General features: G+C 58.6%; 1 protein-coding gene across 1 annotated transcript; it reads right to left on the reverse strand.

Moving 5' to 3' along the window:
• Window positions 1-3,262: 3,262 nt before the first annotated feature.
• BBC3 (BCL2 binding component 3) lies at window positions 3,263-7,612 on the reverse strand. The gene is given in 5 exon segments (XM_032839172.1): window positions 3,263-3,484; window positions 5,516-5,706; window positions 7,160-7,199; window positions 7,201-7,449; window positions 7,542-7,612. Coding segments are annotated over 5 exon segments (639 nt in total). The 5' UTR covers window positions 7,584-7,612; the 3' UTR covers window positions 3,263-3,367.
• Between the last annotated feature and the right edge of the window lie 12,906 nt (window positions 7,613-20,518).

Below are 20,518 nucleotides of genomic sequence, written 5' to 3' on the forward strand. Positions count from 1 at the left end.
CGTTAACAACAACAACAAAAAACCAAGTGCTGGAGTTAGCAGGCAAGGACTCTAAAGCAGTTACTACAACTGTGCTTATTGAGGTAAAAGTGTAATGTTGAAAAATAGGAAATCTCAGCAGAGAAATAGAAAAATGTTAAAGAACAAAATGGATGTTCTGACACTGACAATGCAGTAACTGTGATTCTAAAGATCCACTGGTAGACCTAATAGAATGGGGATGAGAGACTCCCTGCGCGGGAAATATATTAATGGGAGTTATCCAGTCTCAAAAAGAGACAAAGATTTTTCAAATAAAGTCTTGAAAGCAGCTGACAGAAACAACACATTACAAGCAGGGCAACCATGATTCAAGAAAACGACCCTAGAATTTTATAACCAGTGAAAACAAGTATTTTTAGATAAAAGAAGACTAAGAGAACTTGTCACTGGCAGAAAGACACTACACAAAATGCTAATGGGCGTTCTTCCAGGTGTTCGGGACATTATCCCAGGAGAAACTTGGAACTCAGGCTGATTGCTTGGAACTCAGGAAAGATTGCTAAAGACTATCTAGCTGCTTCGTTTCTTTAAAACGTATATGATTTTAAAGCAAAAGTTATGGGTTGCCTGGGTGGCTCAGTCAGTTAAGCCTCTGACTTCAGCTCAGGTCATGATCTCAGGGTCCTGGGATCGAGCCCTGCATCGGGCTCTCTGCTCAGCGGGGACCCTGCTTCCCCCCTCTCTCTGCCTGCCTCTGCCCACTTGTGATCTCTATCATATAAATAAATAAAATCTTTAAAAAAAAAAAAAGTTATGGACTCCTGGGTGGCTTAGCCGCTGCGTTCCACTCGGGTCATGATCCCAGAGTCCTGGGATCGAGTCCCACATTGGGCTCCTTGTTCAGCGGGGCGCCTGCTTCTCTCTCTGCCTCTGCCTGGCACTCTGCCTGCTTGTGCTCGCTCGCTCTCTCTGCCAAATAAATAAATAAAATCTTAAAAAAAAAAAAAGTTATGCCATTGCCATGAGGGGTTTGTGAGTGGAGATGTAAGCCGTGTGACCACGACAGCACAAAACAGTGGGAGGAGTGGCAAGGACTTGTGGCCTGAACGGTGACGGATTCCGCTGGAAGTGACATGACACCCTACAGACTCCAGACAGACTGAGAAAGCGCACCTGCGGGTGCCGTCCCAGAGCAGTACTAGAGACCGAACTGCGGAGAGCGAAATCTCAAAAAGAACTGGAAAAAGGTATTCAGATAATCCAGGAGAAGGCAGGAGAGCGGAAACCGGGACGAAAAGGGAAAACAAATAATAAAATCGATAGACCTAACTCCACCATATCAGTGATTCCACGAACTGTTCCTGGAAAGGGGAAGCCCTAGGTTGCCCGTGTGGGAAGCATTCTTTGCCCAGGAGCAGCCAGACAGACGGCTGGGGGTGAACGCCCCTACCCTTGGCCTCTGTGCACAGCGTTTAAGTCCCGACGGAAAATACAGAGAATAATAGAGTAACACCCAGGTACCCGCCACCATTTTGCCACCCGCTTTTTTTTTTTTTTTTCTTCTCCCTGAGAAGAGGGAGAGTTCTAGTAGAGTTCTAGTTCATTCCGGCTACCCCCTGTCAATTATTCTGTTGCATGCCTAGAGCAGACTTGAGACCCTTTCAACTGCTGCTGGAGACATAGAGTTGTTTTCTCGAGTTGCCAACCTTTGGACACTCGTGCCCATGCATTTCTAAGAGAGGGCGCCCAGGAAGCCAGTTGCTGGCACAGATAATGCCCACCACCTGCTTGACAAGCTTTTGCCAGATTCCTTTCCAAAGTGATCTTGCCCGCTTACCCCGATCCTTTAGAAGGGTCATAGCTTGAGGTGCTCTCCGTCCGGGAGGGTGGCGTCAAGGGCAGCTTGATGGCTGACACGTGCCCCAGGACTCCTGCTGGTGCTTCTTTAGAAGTTCTAGGTCATTCATTCATTCCCCAAACATGGAGCTTCCAGGATGTTCTTTATCCAGCGGGGATAAAGTGACGATAAAGCACCGGAGAAACCCACCCCCTGCCTTCGGAGGCCCTGGCTGACTCCACTAGTCGGGCATGGGACTCTTGGCCTCAGGCTTGCAAGTTCGAAACCCACGTGCGGGTGCGGAGAGGACTCGAACTCTTAAACAAGACAAAACAAAACTCCGCTCTTCTAGGGCTTTGCTTTTACGGGGAGTTGCATAGGGATGCATGGAGGCCGGGTGTATACAGTGGCGCCTGTGCTCCTCAGCCTCCCGTTGGATACAGCTGGAGAGCCTGATGGGCTCTGTGGGTGGAATGCCTCTCCCACCTCGTCCCAGAGAGGGGTCACGGAGGCTTGGACCAGACCACGCCTTGGGGAAAGAAAGCAGAAAGAGTATCCACTGTTCCAATCTGATTTTATTGAAAAGGAAACATACAAAAATCATGTACAAAAAAAATTAACCAAACATGTACAGAAAATTCATTCCGGTATCTACAGCAGCGCATATACAGTATTTTACAGGCTGGGCCATCCCTCCCCGCTCCCAGACTCCTCCCTCTTCTGCGATTTCCCCCCCTCCCTGACTCCCCGTCTTCCCCCCAGCGCTTCGCCCTGGGGACTAAGGCTGGGGCGGTTTCCGCCAAAATATCCCACCCCCCCAAATGAATGCCAGTGGTCACACGTGCTCTCTCTAAACCTATGCAATGGGATTGATGGGGGCGGGGGGGTGGTCACGGGCAGAGCACAGGATTCACAGTCTGGGCCCCTCCTGGCCACCCCCAGATGAAGGTGAGGCAGGCATGCCCACCACCCGCCGGCTGGCTCAGGGAAGATGGCTGGGCGCTGGGCTGGGGCAGCCATCAGACCCACCCCATTCTCTGGCTCCAGGAGGCTAGTGGTCACGTTTGGCTCATTTGCTCTTCACGGGCCCCCTCCCCAGGAGGAGGGGGGGAAGCACCAGGGGCCTGAGGCTAGGCCCAAAGTGAAGGAGCACTGGGAGGGAGCTTCCCCCCACCCCCAGTGTCACCCCTGCAGCTGGAACGGGCAGCCAGCACCAGCAGCCTTTCCTGAGATGGTGGTGGGCGGCAGAGGCGGGTGGCTCCGTCCCCACCCTCTCCGTCACCGCTGCCTTCAGACGCTGAGTCCGTCAGCCCTCTCTCCCCTGGCTTCCCAGCCAGGGACCCAGGAGTCCACATCTCCATCAGTGTCCCCAGGCTAGGCCGGGACTGGGGCTGGAGTGGCGGCCCTGGCCCGCCCCTGGGACAGGCAGGGCTGGTAGTCCAGTATGCTACATGGTGCAGAAAAAGTCCCCCGCGCTGGCCAGGGCATCAGGAGGTGGGAGGGTCCTGCCCCCCAAGTCCCTGACGTCCACCGGGCGGGTGCAGGCACCTAATTGGGCTCCATCTCTGGGGCTCCACGGCCCCTGGGTAAGGGCAGGAGTCCCATGATGAGATTGTACAGGACCCTCCAGGGGGAGGGGCGGTGTCGCTGCTGCTCCTCTTGTCTCTAGGGAGAGGGAAAAGAGGAAGTTAGAGTGGGCTTCCGACAGGGGGACAGAGGCGTGTGGGTGATTGGGCCCAAGGGCCAGGATGAGGGAGGCAGGTTCCTAAGGGTGAGCTACCAGCCCTCAGCGGTGGGCCCTATCACTGCTGACTGGGTCCATCATATCCCCCGCTCCTCCCCCCACCAGGGTCCAAGTCAGCGTCCTCATCTAGAACAGAATAGGATGGACGGCAAGGTCGCAGACCCAGTGTCCTCAGCACAGTGCCTGAGCCCAGCAAGTGCTCCCCTAGTCTCTGGACCAAAATCAGCCAGGGCTGGGGGGTGGCAGGATTGGGGGGCGGCTGGATGGCAGACTGTCCTGCCCTCCCCTCAAAGGTTGGAAAGTGACAGAGAAGGGAGCAGGGAGCCTATAGTCTCAGTGATTCTAGAACGATCCGTGGAAGGACAAGCCCTGGGAACAACAGTTCACCTTCTGTGCTGAGGCTGCACAGAAGTCTGTGCAGACAAAGCTAACCTCTGCCCTATTTCCAGCAACGGGATGAAGGCTTGCGGTGGCCTCTAGGACCCTCTCAGTTCCACATTGCTAGGCAAGTGAGAAAGAAGGAAGCCACACGGAAGACTCCCCCGCCCAGTACAAAGGAAAGGTAAGCTGTAGCTCTGTCCCATTCCCTATCCTGAGTGCAGGGCCAGGCCCGCTGCTAACAGGCAGGGCCCCCCTGGTCTCATCCCCCTGAAAGGATGGGAAGCTCCTCTGACTGATGAGAACAAAGTCAGATAAACCATCCTTATGACCCTAGTGGGTGCCAGGCTGTGGGACGCCCTGTACCAATCCCCACCCTCTCCTTACTCCCCACCAACTCTCGAAGCTGGGAGGTAGCAAAGGGGGCATGTCAGAATGGCATCAGCTGGAAAGCCTGCCAATGTTTCACTGCTTTGGGGTGCTGCCCAGCACAGTCATCTCTGGGAGCAATTAGCAATCACCGGGTAAAGCCGAGCAGCCACGTCTGTACTGTGGGGTACACACAAGTGCACCGAAAAATGTGTATCCTCAGGAAGAAACCAAAGCCAAAACAAACAAAAAAAACAAGCCAATGAAATTTGAAACATTCTTTTTGTTTTAAATCCTAAATATCCATCAATGAGAAAATGAACAAGGACACTGTATGTTGATCCATCAGAACGCTACAGAAACAGCGAAAACGCTTTGCTCACACGGATCAGTCTCAAAGCTAATACAGGAGGGGAAAAGTTTGGAGAGAAACACACCATATCTCGTATATGAAGCCCAAAAACATCCCGCCAACCTAAGCATTGTTTGTGGCCTGATCACTAGTCTGTAGCGGGATCAACACCTGCGGAGTCATGGGACACGCCAACTTGAGAGGTTTCCTTTGGAAAGGAGAAGAGGGTGGAGGGGGAGCGAGGGGCTTGACAACATCCGGGTTTTGTTTTTCTTTCAATAAGCAAGCGGCGCGGGTGTAATGTTCAGGTTGGACAGAGCTGGGTGCTCGGCGCCCTGATATTTGTTATTCTCTGTTCTACGCCATAAGCTCCCAAGATTTTGTCTTAACAGAGGCCGAGCCGCGGGCTTGGGGGCGGGGCCTCCCGCGGGGGCGGGGCTCCACGGCCCGCCCCGCCCCGGGCCGCCCGGGAAGCTGTGTGGCGCGCTGCCGTCCGCGCGCGCCGGCGGGTGGGAGGGGCGGGCGCGGCCGCGCCGCCGCTGCTGACTCACCGGCTATAAATAGCCCGGGATATATGAGCCGCTCCGCCGAGCGCCGCCCTCAGTCCCCGCGGCCGCGGGCCGCGGGCGCGCCGCGGCGCTCGAGGCGGTCCAGGTCCTGGCCCGGCCTGTGCCAGCCGCCGCCGCGCGGGCCGTTCGTCAGGTCCGCGGGCCCGCCGCCCCTCCCACCTGCCTGTCCCCAGCGCGACCCCGCCGCGTCGGGCAGCAGCTGCCGCACATCTGGCGGGGCCCGCCCGCAGCCCCCTCCGGGGCGGGAAGTCCCACCTGCCGTCTACCCCGCCCCCAGCACTCACCCGCCGCTCGTACAGCGCGTTGAGGTCGTCCGCCATCCTCCGCAGCTGGGCCCCGATCTCCCGGGCCCACTGCTCCTCCTCCCCCCGGACTCCCGGGGCTGCCTGGGTGGGGCCGCCCGCCAGGGCCCCCGGGGCACTGGGCACCGGCGATTCCAGGTGCGGCTCCGCCGGCGAGAGTGAGGGCTGAGGACCTGGGAAAAGCCGGGGAGGGGGGGGGGCGTGGTCAGCACCCACCACCCCTGTCGGGCCTGAGGCGGCCCCGAGGGACCAATTAGCCAGGGCCCGCTTCTCCCTTTTCCAGCCTCCCAATTTCCTTTCTGCTCCCCGCCTCATTTCTAGCGATTCTGTTTTTCCCTTCCAAAAGCCAGGTTTCTCAGCTTCCGCTCCCCAGGCGCCAGAAAGCAAGAGGATGTCCTGGGGAGGCCTCTCTCGGGGCTACCTGGCTAGCCAGCTTACCCCCATCCCCCACTGCCCGTGTTAGTCTGGAAGTCTCCCTCTTATCCGACCCAACTATTCCAAAACGGGACCAAATTTTGCCTGTTCCACTTAACAGATGGGGAAACTGAGGCCCACCCTAAGAAGTGGCCCAAGGTCACATAGGGATACGGCGACTGACAACACGCAGTCACAAGCCTCAGGTCTCCTGCCCTCTGGTGTCCAACCACAGCGAAGCCACACCCCCGGATGTGGCAGGGGCACGGAGACCAGAAGGCCAGACTGGCTGCCTCCGAGCGAGCCCGGGCCTGGGGGGCTGGGATTCGGGATACGCCTTCCTGCCCCACCCCTTCTGGGCCGCCCCGCAGTATCTGCCTCCCTCCAGAGCCACACCAGGTCCTGGCGAGGGGCATCCTCAGGCCTAAAATGGGGGCCTCAGTTTCCACAGCTGTGCCTGTGGTCTTGAAATCGGGTCCCCTCTTGCCTCTGCTGCTGGGGAGCCCAGCCAGGGAAGTTTTCTCTTCCCTGATCTCCCCGGGCTCCAGGGACAGGGTGAGGGGTTGGGGTGGAGAGGGAAAGCGGGACGATCTTCCCTGCCACTGAGCGTGTAGGCCGGGATGGGGCTGGCAGGGCACCAGAGGGTTAACAGCCCATCCGGCAGGGGACCTTTAACCCTTCCCTCCCCAAGACTCACTTTCCCACTCTGGCCTCCCCCACCCCCACTTTCCCCACACAATGGCCCCTCCCCCTCTCCTTCCTCCTCCCGGACTGCGGAGAGGGCGGCCCTGGTCAGAGATGCAGATAAAGGCAAAAGGCCACCCCCCACCCCCCCAAGTCCCGAAGTGACAGTCCTCTCGCTCTGCCCACACTCCCTCCAATTATCGTCCTCAGAGAGGTTAAGGAGACCCAGACTCTGGGAGGTGGGGGCTGGGAAACAGCTGCTGCCCCGGCCCGGAAAAGGCTGTGGGCTGCAACTCGGGGACTGCAGTCAGATTCCAGGAGGGACTTCCCACCCCGCCTCCCCCCACCCCCAGCCTCCCACTCAGTCTTCCTGCTTCTTGCAACACAAAGACCACACTGGCCACACCCTCCCTGTGGCCCGGCCGGCTCGCCACCTCCTCCCCCCGGCTCGCTCCCACTTCTCCAGTTCCTCAATGTCTCTTTCCTGGCTCCCCGCATCCCGGGGCGCCCGTGTGGGGCGGCACTCACCGTCGGGGCGCGGGCCTCGGGGCCGGCTGCGGGGACCCCCCAGGCCAGCGGGGGCCCCCCAGGGCGGCGGTGACGGCGGGAGGGGCGGTGGGGGCGCAGAGGTAGGCGGCGGGCAGCAGGGCGGGGGCGGGGGGGGCGGCGGGCAGGCCGGGCTCGCAGAGGCCACAGGACACGGCCGAGGGCACCAGGCGGCTGAGGGGAAAGGGGCGCGGGCCGTCGCGGGACAGGCCCTCTACGGGCTCCGGGGAGCTGCCCTCCTGGCGTGCTCGGGCCATGGCGCTCCCTGGGGCCTGCAGGACAGGGGAGAGGGGTGCGGTCAGGTAGGCAGTGCAGGGGGCACACAGGACACCCCCCACTCACTCCTGCACACAGCCACCAGCACCTTTGGGGGGCAGGGGTCCAGGGAAGGTCTCCCAACACACATGGCCCAGACGGGGCACTGTAGGCAGCTGCGATGGCCCCAAAGGACAGATGGCCACCGAGGGTCTGTCACAGGGCCCCCCCAGGTGGGGACCGCCTCCCATGCACGTGGTGATGGTGCCCACAACGGTCAAGGAGGCACAGGACAGCTCTCACAGCAAGTCCAAGGGCTCACACAGGACCCAGATGGAGGAGTCTGTCAGGTGTGTGTGTGTGTGTGCACACGCGCGTGTGTGCAGGAGGGGAGACAGCCTCAGAACACAAACTCACCCAGCCTGGGAGTCACCCAGAGCATGGGCTGGTGGGGCTGACTTCCGGAACACGGTGATGGCCATGCACACGGACTCATGCAGGACCTCAGTGGCAAATACTACTTCCGGCAGGGGTGGGGGAGGTGGTGAAGGGTACACGCCACACAGGTAAGGGCTCCCTTGGGACTGGCCAGCCTGACCTCCCACCTCATCTCCCATTGGCACAGAAATGGTTCCGATCTCTGGGATTGCTACCCAGTACAGGACACACATATGCACACACACACACACCCTGACCAAAACGTGGACACACACATACACACAGACCATCAGAATGCAGACTGGCTGCCACATCCCAGCCCCTCCATCCCTGTGCACACACATACACAAACTGTCAGAACTCACTGACCCACTGTGGATATGCGTGTGGACACACACGGACAATGCAGCCATCGCAAACACAGAGACACACCACACAGGCACTGTCCCCCTTCTCAGACACACGCCCCTCCCCCCACACATATACACACACCCACGAGGTCAGACCTGCACACCTCAGGGCTTACACAAATACCAACACCCCACGGACATCCGTGGACATACACAGAGACCAACACACCCAAAACATGCCCCCCCCCCCGCCATTGCCAACTCTCAGATCCCGGGACGCATGGAAATGAGGCACACACACACTCCTGTCATCAGACCCAGATGCATCAGCACACACGCCGAAGAGCAGACCTCAGCTAACCCTCCACCACCAACCTCAAAACACCATCCCCAACTGTCAGCCTCGGACACACATGCACACGCACACATCCCAGCCAACTCTAATCCCACACAGCCGTGGCAGCGCGCACACCTCAGGCACCCACAGAAAACACTGGTCTCACGTGACTGACATAAACACTCCACACACGCAGCCCACATGACACACATGAGCCAGCCGATCACAGAGACAAGCCCCTCAGACCCAACACACACACACACACACAAGACACACACACGGTCTCAGACACAGCCCCGGACTGCCAGTAACACCCACTGACAGCACCACACAGACCCCACCGAGTCCTCAATTTCCAGACTCGGATGCCAGACACACAAGCCAAACACAGACAGAGACAACCCCACCACCACACACACACACACGCGCGCGCGCGTGCTCACGCACCTGGACAGAAAACAGCCACTGCGCTCAGCAGGCACACCATCACAAACGCTTAGCTGAGACACATGCCCTAGAGATCGACACAGACAGTACATACAGTCAAGACACAAGCACACACAAACAGCACATCGGGCAAGACACGCGCACACAAACCCTCACACCCAGCTCACTCAAGCAACACACAAACACCCCAGCCACGTACTGTAGCTCATGCAGTCAACACAGACCCAGAGAATCAGCCCCAAACAGCGCCCACTGACAACTCTCACAGAGCACACAACACACACACACATACACACACACGCAGGTACACCGCGCATAAACAGCACCCAGCCCTCGGGCACGGCATACACAGACCATCACACAAACACTCATGGGGAGACTCAAGCACACACCCCGACGGGACACAGCCCCAACATTCCCCGGGACTGACACCTCCACCCCCTGCGGACCCCAGTACTAACTCGGAGCCAGACACATGCACACACCCAGGCGAGACACCTGCAGATCCACAACCCCGCACACGCGCGCTCCCACGGCGGGCCCAGACGCCCCCCTCTGCTGTCACAGCACACCCCCCCACCCCGCCGCCGCCACGTGCGCCCGCCCCGCCCGCCAGGCGAGCGAGGGGCCAATAACCGGCTGTTGCTGGGGCGCAGCCCCCGCCCGCAGGAGCCGCAGACTCCACGGCCCGCGAGCCGCCCCCCCGTCGCCGCCCCCAGCGGGCGCGCGCCTGGGGTGTGGCCGCCTCTACAAGCCACCCGCCCCACCCCCCTGCGCGCCCCTCCCGGACTGCGGGGGCCGGGGCAGTCGGGGTCGACTCTCTTCCCCGGGCCCTCACTGGCCGCCAGGGGGCGCTGCCGAGCCCGCACCCCATTGTTTGTAAACAAACCCGCCGGACCGCTGAGACACCTGCGCTCCCGGACCCTTAGTGCCTCCGGCCCAGCGACCCCAACCCAGGGTCGTTCGTGGGATGGAGGGTGGGGAGAGAGGGAGGCACAGGGTGGGGATGCAGCGCGATCCCACTGCTCTCCCAGCGCACTCCTGCCACCTCCTCCAGGGAGCCCACCCGGCCTGGCCAGTCGCGGCCCGTGGGGACTCGGGGTGCGCACACTCACCCCGGGGGCATGAACACGCTGGAGGGGGCGGTGATGGGGGGCGGGCGGCTTCCTTCGAGAGGGCGCGCCCGCCTAGCGCCGCTCGCTGCGGCTGCTGCTGCTGCGGCGGCGGCCGCTACTGCTGCTCTAACTGCAGTGGCGGCTGCTGTGGCTGTGGCTCCTGCTGCTCCTGCTCGGGCTGTAGGCGCGTCCGCGTCGTGGCCCCCGCTGCCGAGTCTGTCGCTGCCGCCGTTGCCGCCGCCTCCGCCGCTAGGCGCCCGCTCGCATGTGGCTCGCGCCGCGTCTCAGGCCGCCCGGCGGATCCCCTGCCCGCTCGGCGGCCGCCCCGCCCCGCCCCGCCCCCGCCCGGCGGGTCCCACGCCCCGCCCCCCCGTGACGCCACGGCCCCGCCCGCCCACCCGCCCGCGGCGGACAAGTCGGGACTTGCAGGCGCGCGCCGCGCCCCCCTACCTCCGCGCGGGGGTTTCCCTGCAGTCGGGGGCGGGGCAGGGCCTGGCCCGCGGCGAGGAGGACCGAGGCGTGCCGACCGGGGCCGCTCGGCCGGCGGGACAGCTGGACACACGCGCTGACACACTGACACACTGACTGGGACCCGCAGACACACGCGCCCAGAGACGCGTACGCCGACTGACCGGCTGGCGCTCCAGGGTACACAAAGTCACGTGCTGACAGGGCCACGGCAACGAGCCACTCGCAGGCGCACGGCCACACTCGCACAAATGCACCCCGTGGACCGGGGAGCGGATATGCCGGCTCCCACGATGATTGGGGCGCACAGTCTCGCACCCAGACACAATTAAAGAGACCGGCTAGCTGACAGGGTCCCTAGGACACGCGGACGGACACAAGGAAGGGGGCTGTGTTGCACAAACGCCCACACTGATAAGCAAAGGGGACCCACAAACTGTGTTCACCAACATTGCCACGGAACGGGCACCCCCAGCACACACACGCAGTCACGGGCTGAGGCTGAGCGCTTCTCAGGAAACACACGCTTTCTGATAGGCGCAGGTGGACACGCGCGCACACACACGCACACACCTGTCACAGGAACACCTGAACACAGAGCTTGATCTAGGTGACGCTCCTACAGGGACACACACAAACGCAGCCACACCAGTTCACAATTGACCCATTACAGCTGTCAGTAACTGACCTCAGGGATACAGATCAAGTCAGACACAAACAAAAACGGACCCCCAGAACAGTCCCGAAGCACACCTGTCACAGGTTCCTGGTAACTGGCCCACTGCCGGGGACACTCTCTGGAGCAGGCACACCTGGCCACACTTGCCACAAATCTGGCTGGCAGGGGACTCAGGGCAAGAAGGAAACCCCTAGCACCAGATGGGACATGCCCGGGCAGGCTGCCCCTGCGGGGACATGCTAGCACCCTGCCTCCTGGCTTTCACTTCCCTTTCTCAGTTACTCCTTGCTGGTCTTTCCTCACTCTGCGGTGGTGACCCCATCTCCTTCCCTTTGCCCAGGACTCAGGAGCTCAGGCACCTATGCACTTTCCATTCCCTCTATGTCACACCCCTAGCCCAACCCACGAGCCATGAAACGCGTCACACAGGGCCAGTCATCTGAGCACCTCGGGAGGCATGGGCTGGCTGAGAAAGGATGCCAGACCTGAGCGAAACTGGGCTTCTCCAGGTTCTCGGACTTGGTTCCCTCCGGGCCCATATCCCTCCATGTCCCAAGAGGAGCCGGAGGTGCACATCTGTAAAATCTCCCTACTTTAAATATTGGGGAGTTGGGGGGGCACCTGGTTGGCTCAGTTCCTAGAGGACGTGACTCTTGGTCTCCAGGTCTTGAGTTCAAGTCCCACACTGGGTGTAGAGCTTACTTACCTACATAATACATACATACAGACATACATAGTGGGGCCTCCCTCAGCCTCCCTCTCTCCTTCCCTTCCCTCATTCATTAATCCCTTCCTTCCTTCCAGTGCTCTTCAAACTGTGGGTCATGAGCAAACCATGCATTGTGAAATGACTTTTGTGGATCTTACTGTTTTTTTACTTAACTTTATTGAGACACATATCCATGTAATGAAGTTTACTCTTTTAGGTGCACAGTCTGGTGAGTTGTGACAAATGTCTGCCATGTGTGTAAATGACTGTACACCACCCTAAGCAAGATTTGGGACATTTCTGTAACCCCTCATACTTCCCTGGTGCCCCTTTCTTATCAATCCTTCTACCTATGACTTGAGGGGCTCTTGACAAAAAAACAAAAATATAAAATAGGACATCACTTAGAAAAAATCATGAAGTCAAAGAAAATACCGTTTTGTGGAAACACTGCTTATACCTAGTGAATACATATCAGGTCACGGAGAAAGCGTATTTTTGACTGTAGACCAAGTTTAAAGGTGTGTGAGAGATGCTGCTTTGGACGTTTATGAAATGAGGTCATGCATGGAAGTTACTGAGTGCATTGTCTGACACCGACTGAGCACCTAATAAATGGTAGCTATTATCACTAGTATAACTAATTATTGTGGGTGTTTGCTCTGTGCCTGGCACTGATGAAGTTGGGAGACAGGCCCCAGCCCTGGGCTAGCTCCCAGTCTACCCTGTACCCCTTTCTCATGGGTCTGTGCCATCTGGTTGCCCAATCTAAGACTGGACACCAGGAGACCAGATGTGCTAGAGTGTTCTGAGCCGGGGGTGGGGATGGGGGTGAGGAATGACTGTGAAGAATGCTAGGAATCCGGCTTGGTGGGCAGAGGAGTGGGCCTAGAGTTTTAGCAAGTCATAAGCACTGTCACCGGTCATGATCTTTCTCACCGTCTAGTCCAGATCCTGTTCCAAATTCTGGCATCCTATCACCCCGGACCGGGGGGGGGGCTCAATCTCGTGATTAAATAAATGAGAGAAAGGAGTCCAGGGTCAGACAATAGGGCGTGGTGGGGACTGGGGCTAATTGGAACAAGTATTTTTCCTTCTAGAGGCATACAAACTCCAGATTAAACGCTGTGTGGCCAAGAATGTTTGTGACTATCTCGAGGGCTGCCTTTGGAGACCCCTACCCTAGGGCGCAGGGACGGAGAAGGCCCCACCTGCATCTTCCAGACCACATATCCCTACCTCCACCTCTACCAGGTCTCCTGAGGGACCAAGGGACTCCCTCCTCTCTAGGTTCCTGGAAGAGCATTCTGGGCCTCCTTCCAACCCTGCCTCTGGTCCCTGCTCCCCTGGATAGGGGAAAAGGGCCTCTTTTTTGGGGGGGGAGGGACAAGGGTCTCTTAAAATTGGAGGGTTCACCCACACCTCTGATGGAGGGTGAGAAATAGAGGTAAAAAGAGATACAAACAGAGACAGTAAGCTCAGGGAAGTGGAGAAAGTCAGAAAGAGACAGCGAGAGAGATTAGCTGGAGAGATGAGAGGGGTTGGTGGTGAGGTGGCTGATGGGGAGGCAGTGGGTGGTAGTGGCGGCTGTGATGGTGATGGAGTCGGACTTGGCATACACCGGGGGTTCTCAACCTCCTTTATTTGGGCCCAGATGATTCCGTGCTGTGGAGAGTCGGCTAAGAGCACTCGATCAGCATCCCCACAGCTGTGGCCCATCCCCACCAAAGCTGCTTGCAGATCTCACCAAAGAGAATGAACTCCGTTCTAAATGGCCTGAGTTAGAATCCCTCGCTCTACCGCCTGCTAGCTGTGTGGCCTTGGGTCAGCAGTCATGTGCCTGAGTCTCAGTTTCCTCCGCTTGGTGTTAGGACAGCACAGGTCCCTACCTTACAGGATTTAGCAGAGTAAGAAGATCAAGAAAAAGAGAGCCCTGGGGCCTAGTGGGCGATTCATACATGTTACCCATCATGAATACTACCAATGTGGGAGTCCATTGACTCTCTGAGAATCCAAACACGGACTTCAAGCTAAGACCCTCAAGTTGGGGCAGGGGTCTCAAACCAGTGGTCCACAGGCCAGCCACTAGTGGGTTTTGCTTGACCTGCAATTTCTCACTGACTCTTGATCTAAGGGTCATGAGTTCAAGTCCCACATCAGGGGCATAGAGTTACTTAAAAAATAAAAATGACTGGGGCGCCTGGGTGGCTCAGTGGGTTAAGCATCTGCTTTCGGCTCAGGTCATGATCTCAGGGTCCTGGGATGGAGCCTCGCATCCGGCTCCCTGCTCCAAGGGGAAACCTGCCTCTCCCTCTCCCACTCCCCCTGCTTGTTTGTGTTCCCTCTCTCCCTGTGTCTCTCTCTGTCAAATAAATTAAATCTTTAAACAAAATAAAAATGATAAAAAATAATTTTAAAGAAAGCTTTGACTATGAATGCCTCTGAGAGAGACACATTCAGCACAGTGAAGTGATAAAAGACCCAGACTTTGGAGCCCCGCTCCCGGGTTCAAATGATGACCTTGAGCAAGTAGCTTTCCCTGTCTCAGTTTCCTTATTTGTAGAGAGGGTCACCGCGGGACCCAAAAAGGAACTGTGAAGATTACGTGGGTTTCTGTTTGTAACGCACTCAGAACAGTGGCCCGAAGGAGTAGCCTCCGTGTGACTCATTGGTTCCAGAAAATAAAAGTCCCAGCTGGTTTACTGGCGACCCATCAGCTTCCGCGGTATCTTGTATGCCATTCTGGGTGAGTAGATTTCGCAGCTCGGGGAGAGGGAGTTGGGAAGGACTTAACTTTTCACTGCAGGGCCTGAGTCCTGGCTCTCCACGGAGGGGAGGGGGCCTCCTGGGTTCCTCGATGTAGCCGGCCTCCCAGGCCCGGAGGCTGGACCGGAGCCGCGTGGGGGCTGGGCGGGGGCGCGGGTGTCCGCAGGGTCCGAGCGGCCGGCGTGTGTGAAGGTTACCGCTCCCCGGCGGGGCGGGGGCCGCGCGCTGTTGCTGGGGTCTGCGGGGCCTGCCTGCGCCCCCGCCCCCCCCTCCTTCCCGGCCAGCCAGTGAGCGGTACCCGCCGCCGTTGCCAGGGGAAACTCGCCGCCCCGTTACCCAGCAACAAGCCTGGCCCAACCAGGCGCGAGGACCCCCAGGCCCCGCCCGCCGCTGCCCACCGCGTGCCCAATGCCAGGCGGGCAGAGCCGGCCCGGCTCCCGGAGACGGCGAGCGAGCTCATTGGCCGCCGCCGCGCCCGCCCGCCCGGATCTGGGGGAGCCCTCGGCGCGGGGGGCGGGGAACCGGGCCCCGGGGAGCTGCCGGGCACACGGCCTGCAAGCCTGCGGGGCTGGGGTGAGGCCCGGGCAGGGCACCGTCCCATCCTCCCACCCCAACCCCCCCTCCACCCCGCCCCGTACTCTTGGGGCGAGGATGGGCACTTGGGATGGGCTGGAAACAGTGGCTGCGCATCCCGTCCCTCCGCCCCGCCAGGAAGGTACGCTGGAGTTGGCCTTGTGAACACAGGGGCCGAGCGTTCCCCTCCCAGAGGAGACCTGGGCGTCCTGACCTCACGAAGGCAGGGGCTGTTTGTCCCCCCACCCCCACCCCCACCCCAGAACGAGATTCAGGCATCTTGAAAGAGACCCTGAGGATTTCCCCCTCCTCTTAAAAGGACCCAGCGTCCCGACCCCATAAGTGACCCCGCCCTCCCCAAAGGACCCAGGCATGCCCTCTCCTGTGACATCAAGATATGAGCCTCCTCACCCTGGGGGATGTTAGTTTCCTAGCCCCAGGAAACAAGGGCTGAGGGTGCCCCAGAAAGGGGACTCCAGGTCTGTCTGATGCTATAAAAGTTAGGATGCAGCATTCCCCCCACCGTCCCCCATCTCCCCTAACAGGGACTCAGGCCTTTGGACCTCAGGCCCTGAGATGCCCAGAGACCCTGGGCATCCTGGCCCTCACCCGTATTGGTACTGGAAGCCCCCCCCGCCCCCCAACAGTCACCAGACCCTCATGTGTCCCAACTCATCCGGATGACCACCTGCCCAGATCCAGGGTGCAGACCTGCTAGCTTCCCTCCCCTCTGAACCCTCTTCCCCAGCGTCAAGTTGCTGATTTCCCAGGACCCAGGCATCTGACCCCACAGCCACTCCCTCTACTCCCTGACACCCACCGCCCAGCCCCCGCCCCCAGGGTACCAGCCTCACGGTGTCAAGGACTTCGGAGTCTAAACTCCAAGTCTCTCAGACACTCCCCCAGACACCTGCAGAGATGACCCAGCCCCTCACAGTGGTGCAGGGGCGTTGTTCCCAGTTCCAGGACCCTCCGATGCTCTGGACCCCAGATCTGGAAGTTCCAGCCTTCCAGTGCCTTTAGTTGGCCACCAGGGATCCAGGACTGGTAGCCTCCAGCCTCAAGGGACCCTCATGTGAGTCCCCAGGCCACTCCAGAGCAGCTCAGATTCCTCAGTCCCCACCCCAGGGAAACCCAGGGAGCAGAGCCCCTAGCTCCAGACCCTGGTGAGCCCAGGTGCGGCCCGCCCCTACCCCGGTACCTGGGGGGGGGCGGAGTCGAGGATTACTCAGCCTCCAGAATGAGGCGATGACATCATCCTGGGGGGGGTTGACTAATGGCCGCGCTGGGGGGGGGGCGGGGAAGTTTACCCGGTAACAGCGGCTGCCGCATGGCCCCGCCCCCCCAGGAAGGGCCGGGAAGAGGAGGCATAAACACACACACACACACACACACACACAGACACAAGCCCACTCAGCACACCCACCCCCTCCAGCATCCCACACTGCACGCATCTTACTGGGGCAAGGGCAAGGATGGGGCAGTGTTTGTGTGACTGTGTGTATGTGTGTGTGTGTGCTGGAGAGTTCTCTGGAGCTCTGCTGGGTCAGTGTGCTGTGTGTCAAAGGGCTGACATATGAGGGTGGTGGTTGTGTTAGGGTGCGGTGTGTGGGTGTGTTTGACTGTTAGTGTGCTATTGTATGTCAGTCGATTGTGTGTGTCAGGAAGGTGGTATGGTGTGTCAGCCTGCTACATTTGTCCCACTGGGTGTCTGTGACTGCGGTTGTGCATCAATATGCTATTGTGTGATGTTCTGGTGTGCTGTGTGTGAGTGTGATGGTGTGTCTGCGTGTTGTGTCAATGTGTTGTTTTGTGCAGTGGGCTGGTGTGCATGGGTGAGATGGTGTGTGTCCATGTGATTGTGGACACAACATCAGTGTGTGTCCATGTGATTGTGTTGGCGTGACATGGGGATTGTGTATGATGGTGTGTGTCTGTGTGATTGTGTTGGTGTGGCATGGGGACTGTCTACATGTGGGAATGATGTGTGTTAGTAGAAGTGTTTGTGAAAGTGCTGTGTCATTGTACCCTTGTGTTGATGTGGTAGGACGCATTGGTGTAACATTACTGTGGTGTAGTGTGCTGGGTATGTTGTGTCACTGTTGTGTGCCATTGCGCTCTGCTGTGTGTCAAGAGATGTGCATGTGTGTCACTGTTACTGTGTGTGTCTGAACAGTGCTGTGTATGGTGGGATTGTGTGTGTAACACTGTCATTGTATCTAAAGTGTTGTGTGTTCATGGCACCATGCATTACTGAGCATATGTGCATCCACGCAACTCTTCGTGTCATTGTATGTGTGTCGTTGTAATTGTGTCATTGTGGTTGTGTTGTCAGGATGATATGTGTCTCTCTCTATATGGGACTCTATATATGTTAATAAAATGGTGTGTCTCTGCAATGTTGTGAACTGCCGTGACTGAGTGTGTCACTGTGGTTGTGTGTCACAGGGTTAAATTGGCTGTGGGGTTATGAGGGTGTCACTGTGATCGTGTGTGTGTGTGTGTGTGTGTGTGTCCCTGATACTGTGTGCTCTGGGGACTAAGTCATGGGGACTGCACGTGTCTGGTGGATGCGGTTATGTGTTGGCCTAAGGTGTGTCGTTGTGGTTGTGGGTCCGGGCAGTGCTCGTGTATGTTCTGGGACTGTGTCTGCCGAGTGAGATTCGGTGTGCCCCTGCGATGCCGTGGGTCTCGGCGTGCTCCCGGTGTGTGCACGTCTGTGTGCGTGTCACGGTGATGGTGCGCGCGTGTGGGGGCGATGCTGCGCGTCCCTGGGACAGTGTGTGTGTGCGAGCTACTGCGATTGTGTGTCCGCGTGCTTCGCTGGGTGTCGGGGGAAGGTGCGCGCGTCTCCGGGCCTCCTGCCCGAGAACAGCGGCGCTGCCTTCTGATTGGCTGCGGCCTCGCCAGTGAGAAGCTCGCGAATCCTGCGGTAACTTGGTAACTCGGGAACTCGGCCGCCGCCGCCGCCGCCGCCGCCCCGGGGATGGGGGGGTGGGGAGGGGCCCTCCCCGCGCCGCACCCCGCGCCCGGCCCGACCCTGCAGCCGACCCTCTCCCCACTGGCTCGCCCACAGTCTGCGGCTCTGTCCCCGGGACTCCGTCCATCTCCCCCGCGGGGCTCTGTGCCTCGGCTTCCCGCGTCTCTGCCACTCGCTAGGTCTCGGCGCGGCTCCGTCTTTCCCACGTTGCTCTCTCGCTCCCTCTGTGCCCCTGCCGTCGCGCTCTCTCTGCCTCTGTCTCCCACACGCCGTCTCTGTCTCTTCCAGGGTCTGTCTCGCCATCTCTGCATGTCCTGATGTCTCTCTGTCTCCCCATCTCTCTTCCTGTCTCTGTCTCTCTCCATCTCTGTCCCTCCCTCTGACTTTGCCGAGCTGTCTCCTCAGTCTCCGTCTCCCCTTCCTCTGCCTCAGTCTCCCCAGCTTCGTCTCCCCTTCCCTTGTCTCTTGTCTCTTGTCTCTTGTCTCTGACTCTCCCCCCTTCCTTCCCCCCTCCTCCCTCCCCCATCCCCTTTCTTTCTCACTCCCACAGCCATGCTCAGAATTCACTTTTCATTCCGCGGAGACAGCCAGGGGACTATTCGCGACTTCATCCTCGCCCCTCCCTGCAGGCCTAGGATTCTGGCAGCAGGCCCCACGCAGGGCAGACTTCAGGAAGGACTTCCCGCCATGGTTCAGCACCGGAGCTTTATCGCTCGGGCCAGGCGGAGGCCTGGCGGCCCCGTGGCTTCCGGAGGCGCCCGGGCGGGATGAGCTCACTGCTAGCTGGCTTGGATTTCATCAGCTTCCTCTGCTGGAGTTACCCCCGCTCAGTTTCCCGCGCGCGCCGCGCGGGCGAATCCTTCGGGCGCCTGCTGCCCCCGAGCGGCGAAATGCGGAAGCACAGGTGCCGCGCAAAAAGTCCACCTTTGCCACTGACCGCGTCGCGGGGTTATGAACGCTGCAAATAGGAACCCATTTAATCCTTACAACGACCCCGCTGGGGAGGAGACCATCTTAAATTCCATTTACAGTGGGTAAACTGAGGTCAGAGAACTGAGGTCGGCTGCCTAAGGTCACAGCTGGTGAATGGAGCCCTCTGGGGGCTTCCACGGGGAGAGAAGGGAATGGGTAAGACCACCAGGATGTCTGTGGTCGGTCATTCATTCATTCATTCATTCAGCAGAGGCTTATCGAGGGCCTCCTCTGGGCCAGGCAATGTTGTAGGCACTGGGAATACAACAGTGAGCAGAACAGACGAAAACCCACGTCTCAATCCATGAGGCTAAATCTCTGGTCTAGGGGAGACCGACAATAAAGAACGCAAATAAGAATGCAAAGGGAGTCTCGAAGTCCAGAAAGGAAGCAGGGGAGAGGGCTCAAGAGTGTTGAGGGTGGTCTTATTCACAAGGGTGACCGAGGAAGTGATAGTTTAGTAAAGGCCCAAAGCAGGTGAAGAAGCAAGGAATGCCCAGACAGAAGGAAGGGCAGGTGCGAGGGTCCTGAGACCAGAGTGGGCATGTCCAGGATGGCGAGGAGCTCCTCTGCAGCTGGGAAGAGCTGGGAGTGAGTGAAGAAGGGGAGAGGGATGGAAGGCGAGGTCTGAGAGGGGCTTAAATCCAGATGAAGACTTTAGCTTTTACTCTGACAAGGTGGGAGCCTCTGGAGGATTCTGAGCAGAGGGAGGTGAGCGGATTTAGTCCTCACAGGCGCCCTCTGGCGGTCAAGTGGGAAACAGGCTGTGAGCGGAGAGCAGGGAGCCCAGCAAGGATGTGATCCTCGGGTCAGATCCAAGGGGGAGCCGATGGGATTGGCTGAGGCATTGGGTGTGGATGTGAGGGAAAGAGAGAAGTTTGGGCAACTCCAGGTTTTGGCGGGAGCAGCTGGAAGGAGGAAGGGGCTGAGAGAAATAATAATCGTAAATAATGACACACCTACTGTGTACACGACGTCGTTAAATCCTGTGACTATCCTGAAAGGCGGGAAGTAGAGGTAGGAGATGTGGTAGGATTCTGGATTTATTCAGACGTATAGATTCTATACGTATAGACGTATAGAAAGTGAAGTTTACATTACTGGCTCAGTAGCTGTTGGCAGATTCAATGGATCATTGCAGTAACAGCAAAAACATGCAGTGTGCGTGGCACTGTTCTCGGCACTTATCTTATATAATCCTTATGAGCTGTTTTCACGAGCGCCATTTTCCACATGGGGAAACCGAGTCACA

This window comes from Lontra canadensis, unplaced genomic scaffold (assembly GCF_010015895.1).
Source record: "Lontra canadensis isolate GAN:19392208 unplaced genomic scaffold, GSC_riverotter_1.0 scaffold107, whole genome shotgun sequence".
In the NCBI taxonomy this organism is placed as follows: domain Eukaryota; kingdom Metazoa; phylum Chordata; class Mammalia; order Carnivora; family Mustelidae; genus Lontra; species Lontra canadensis.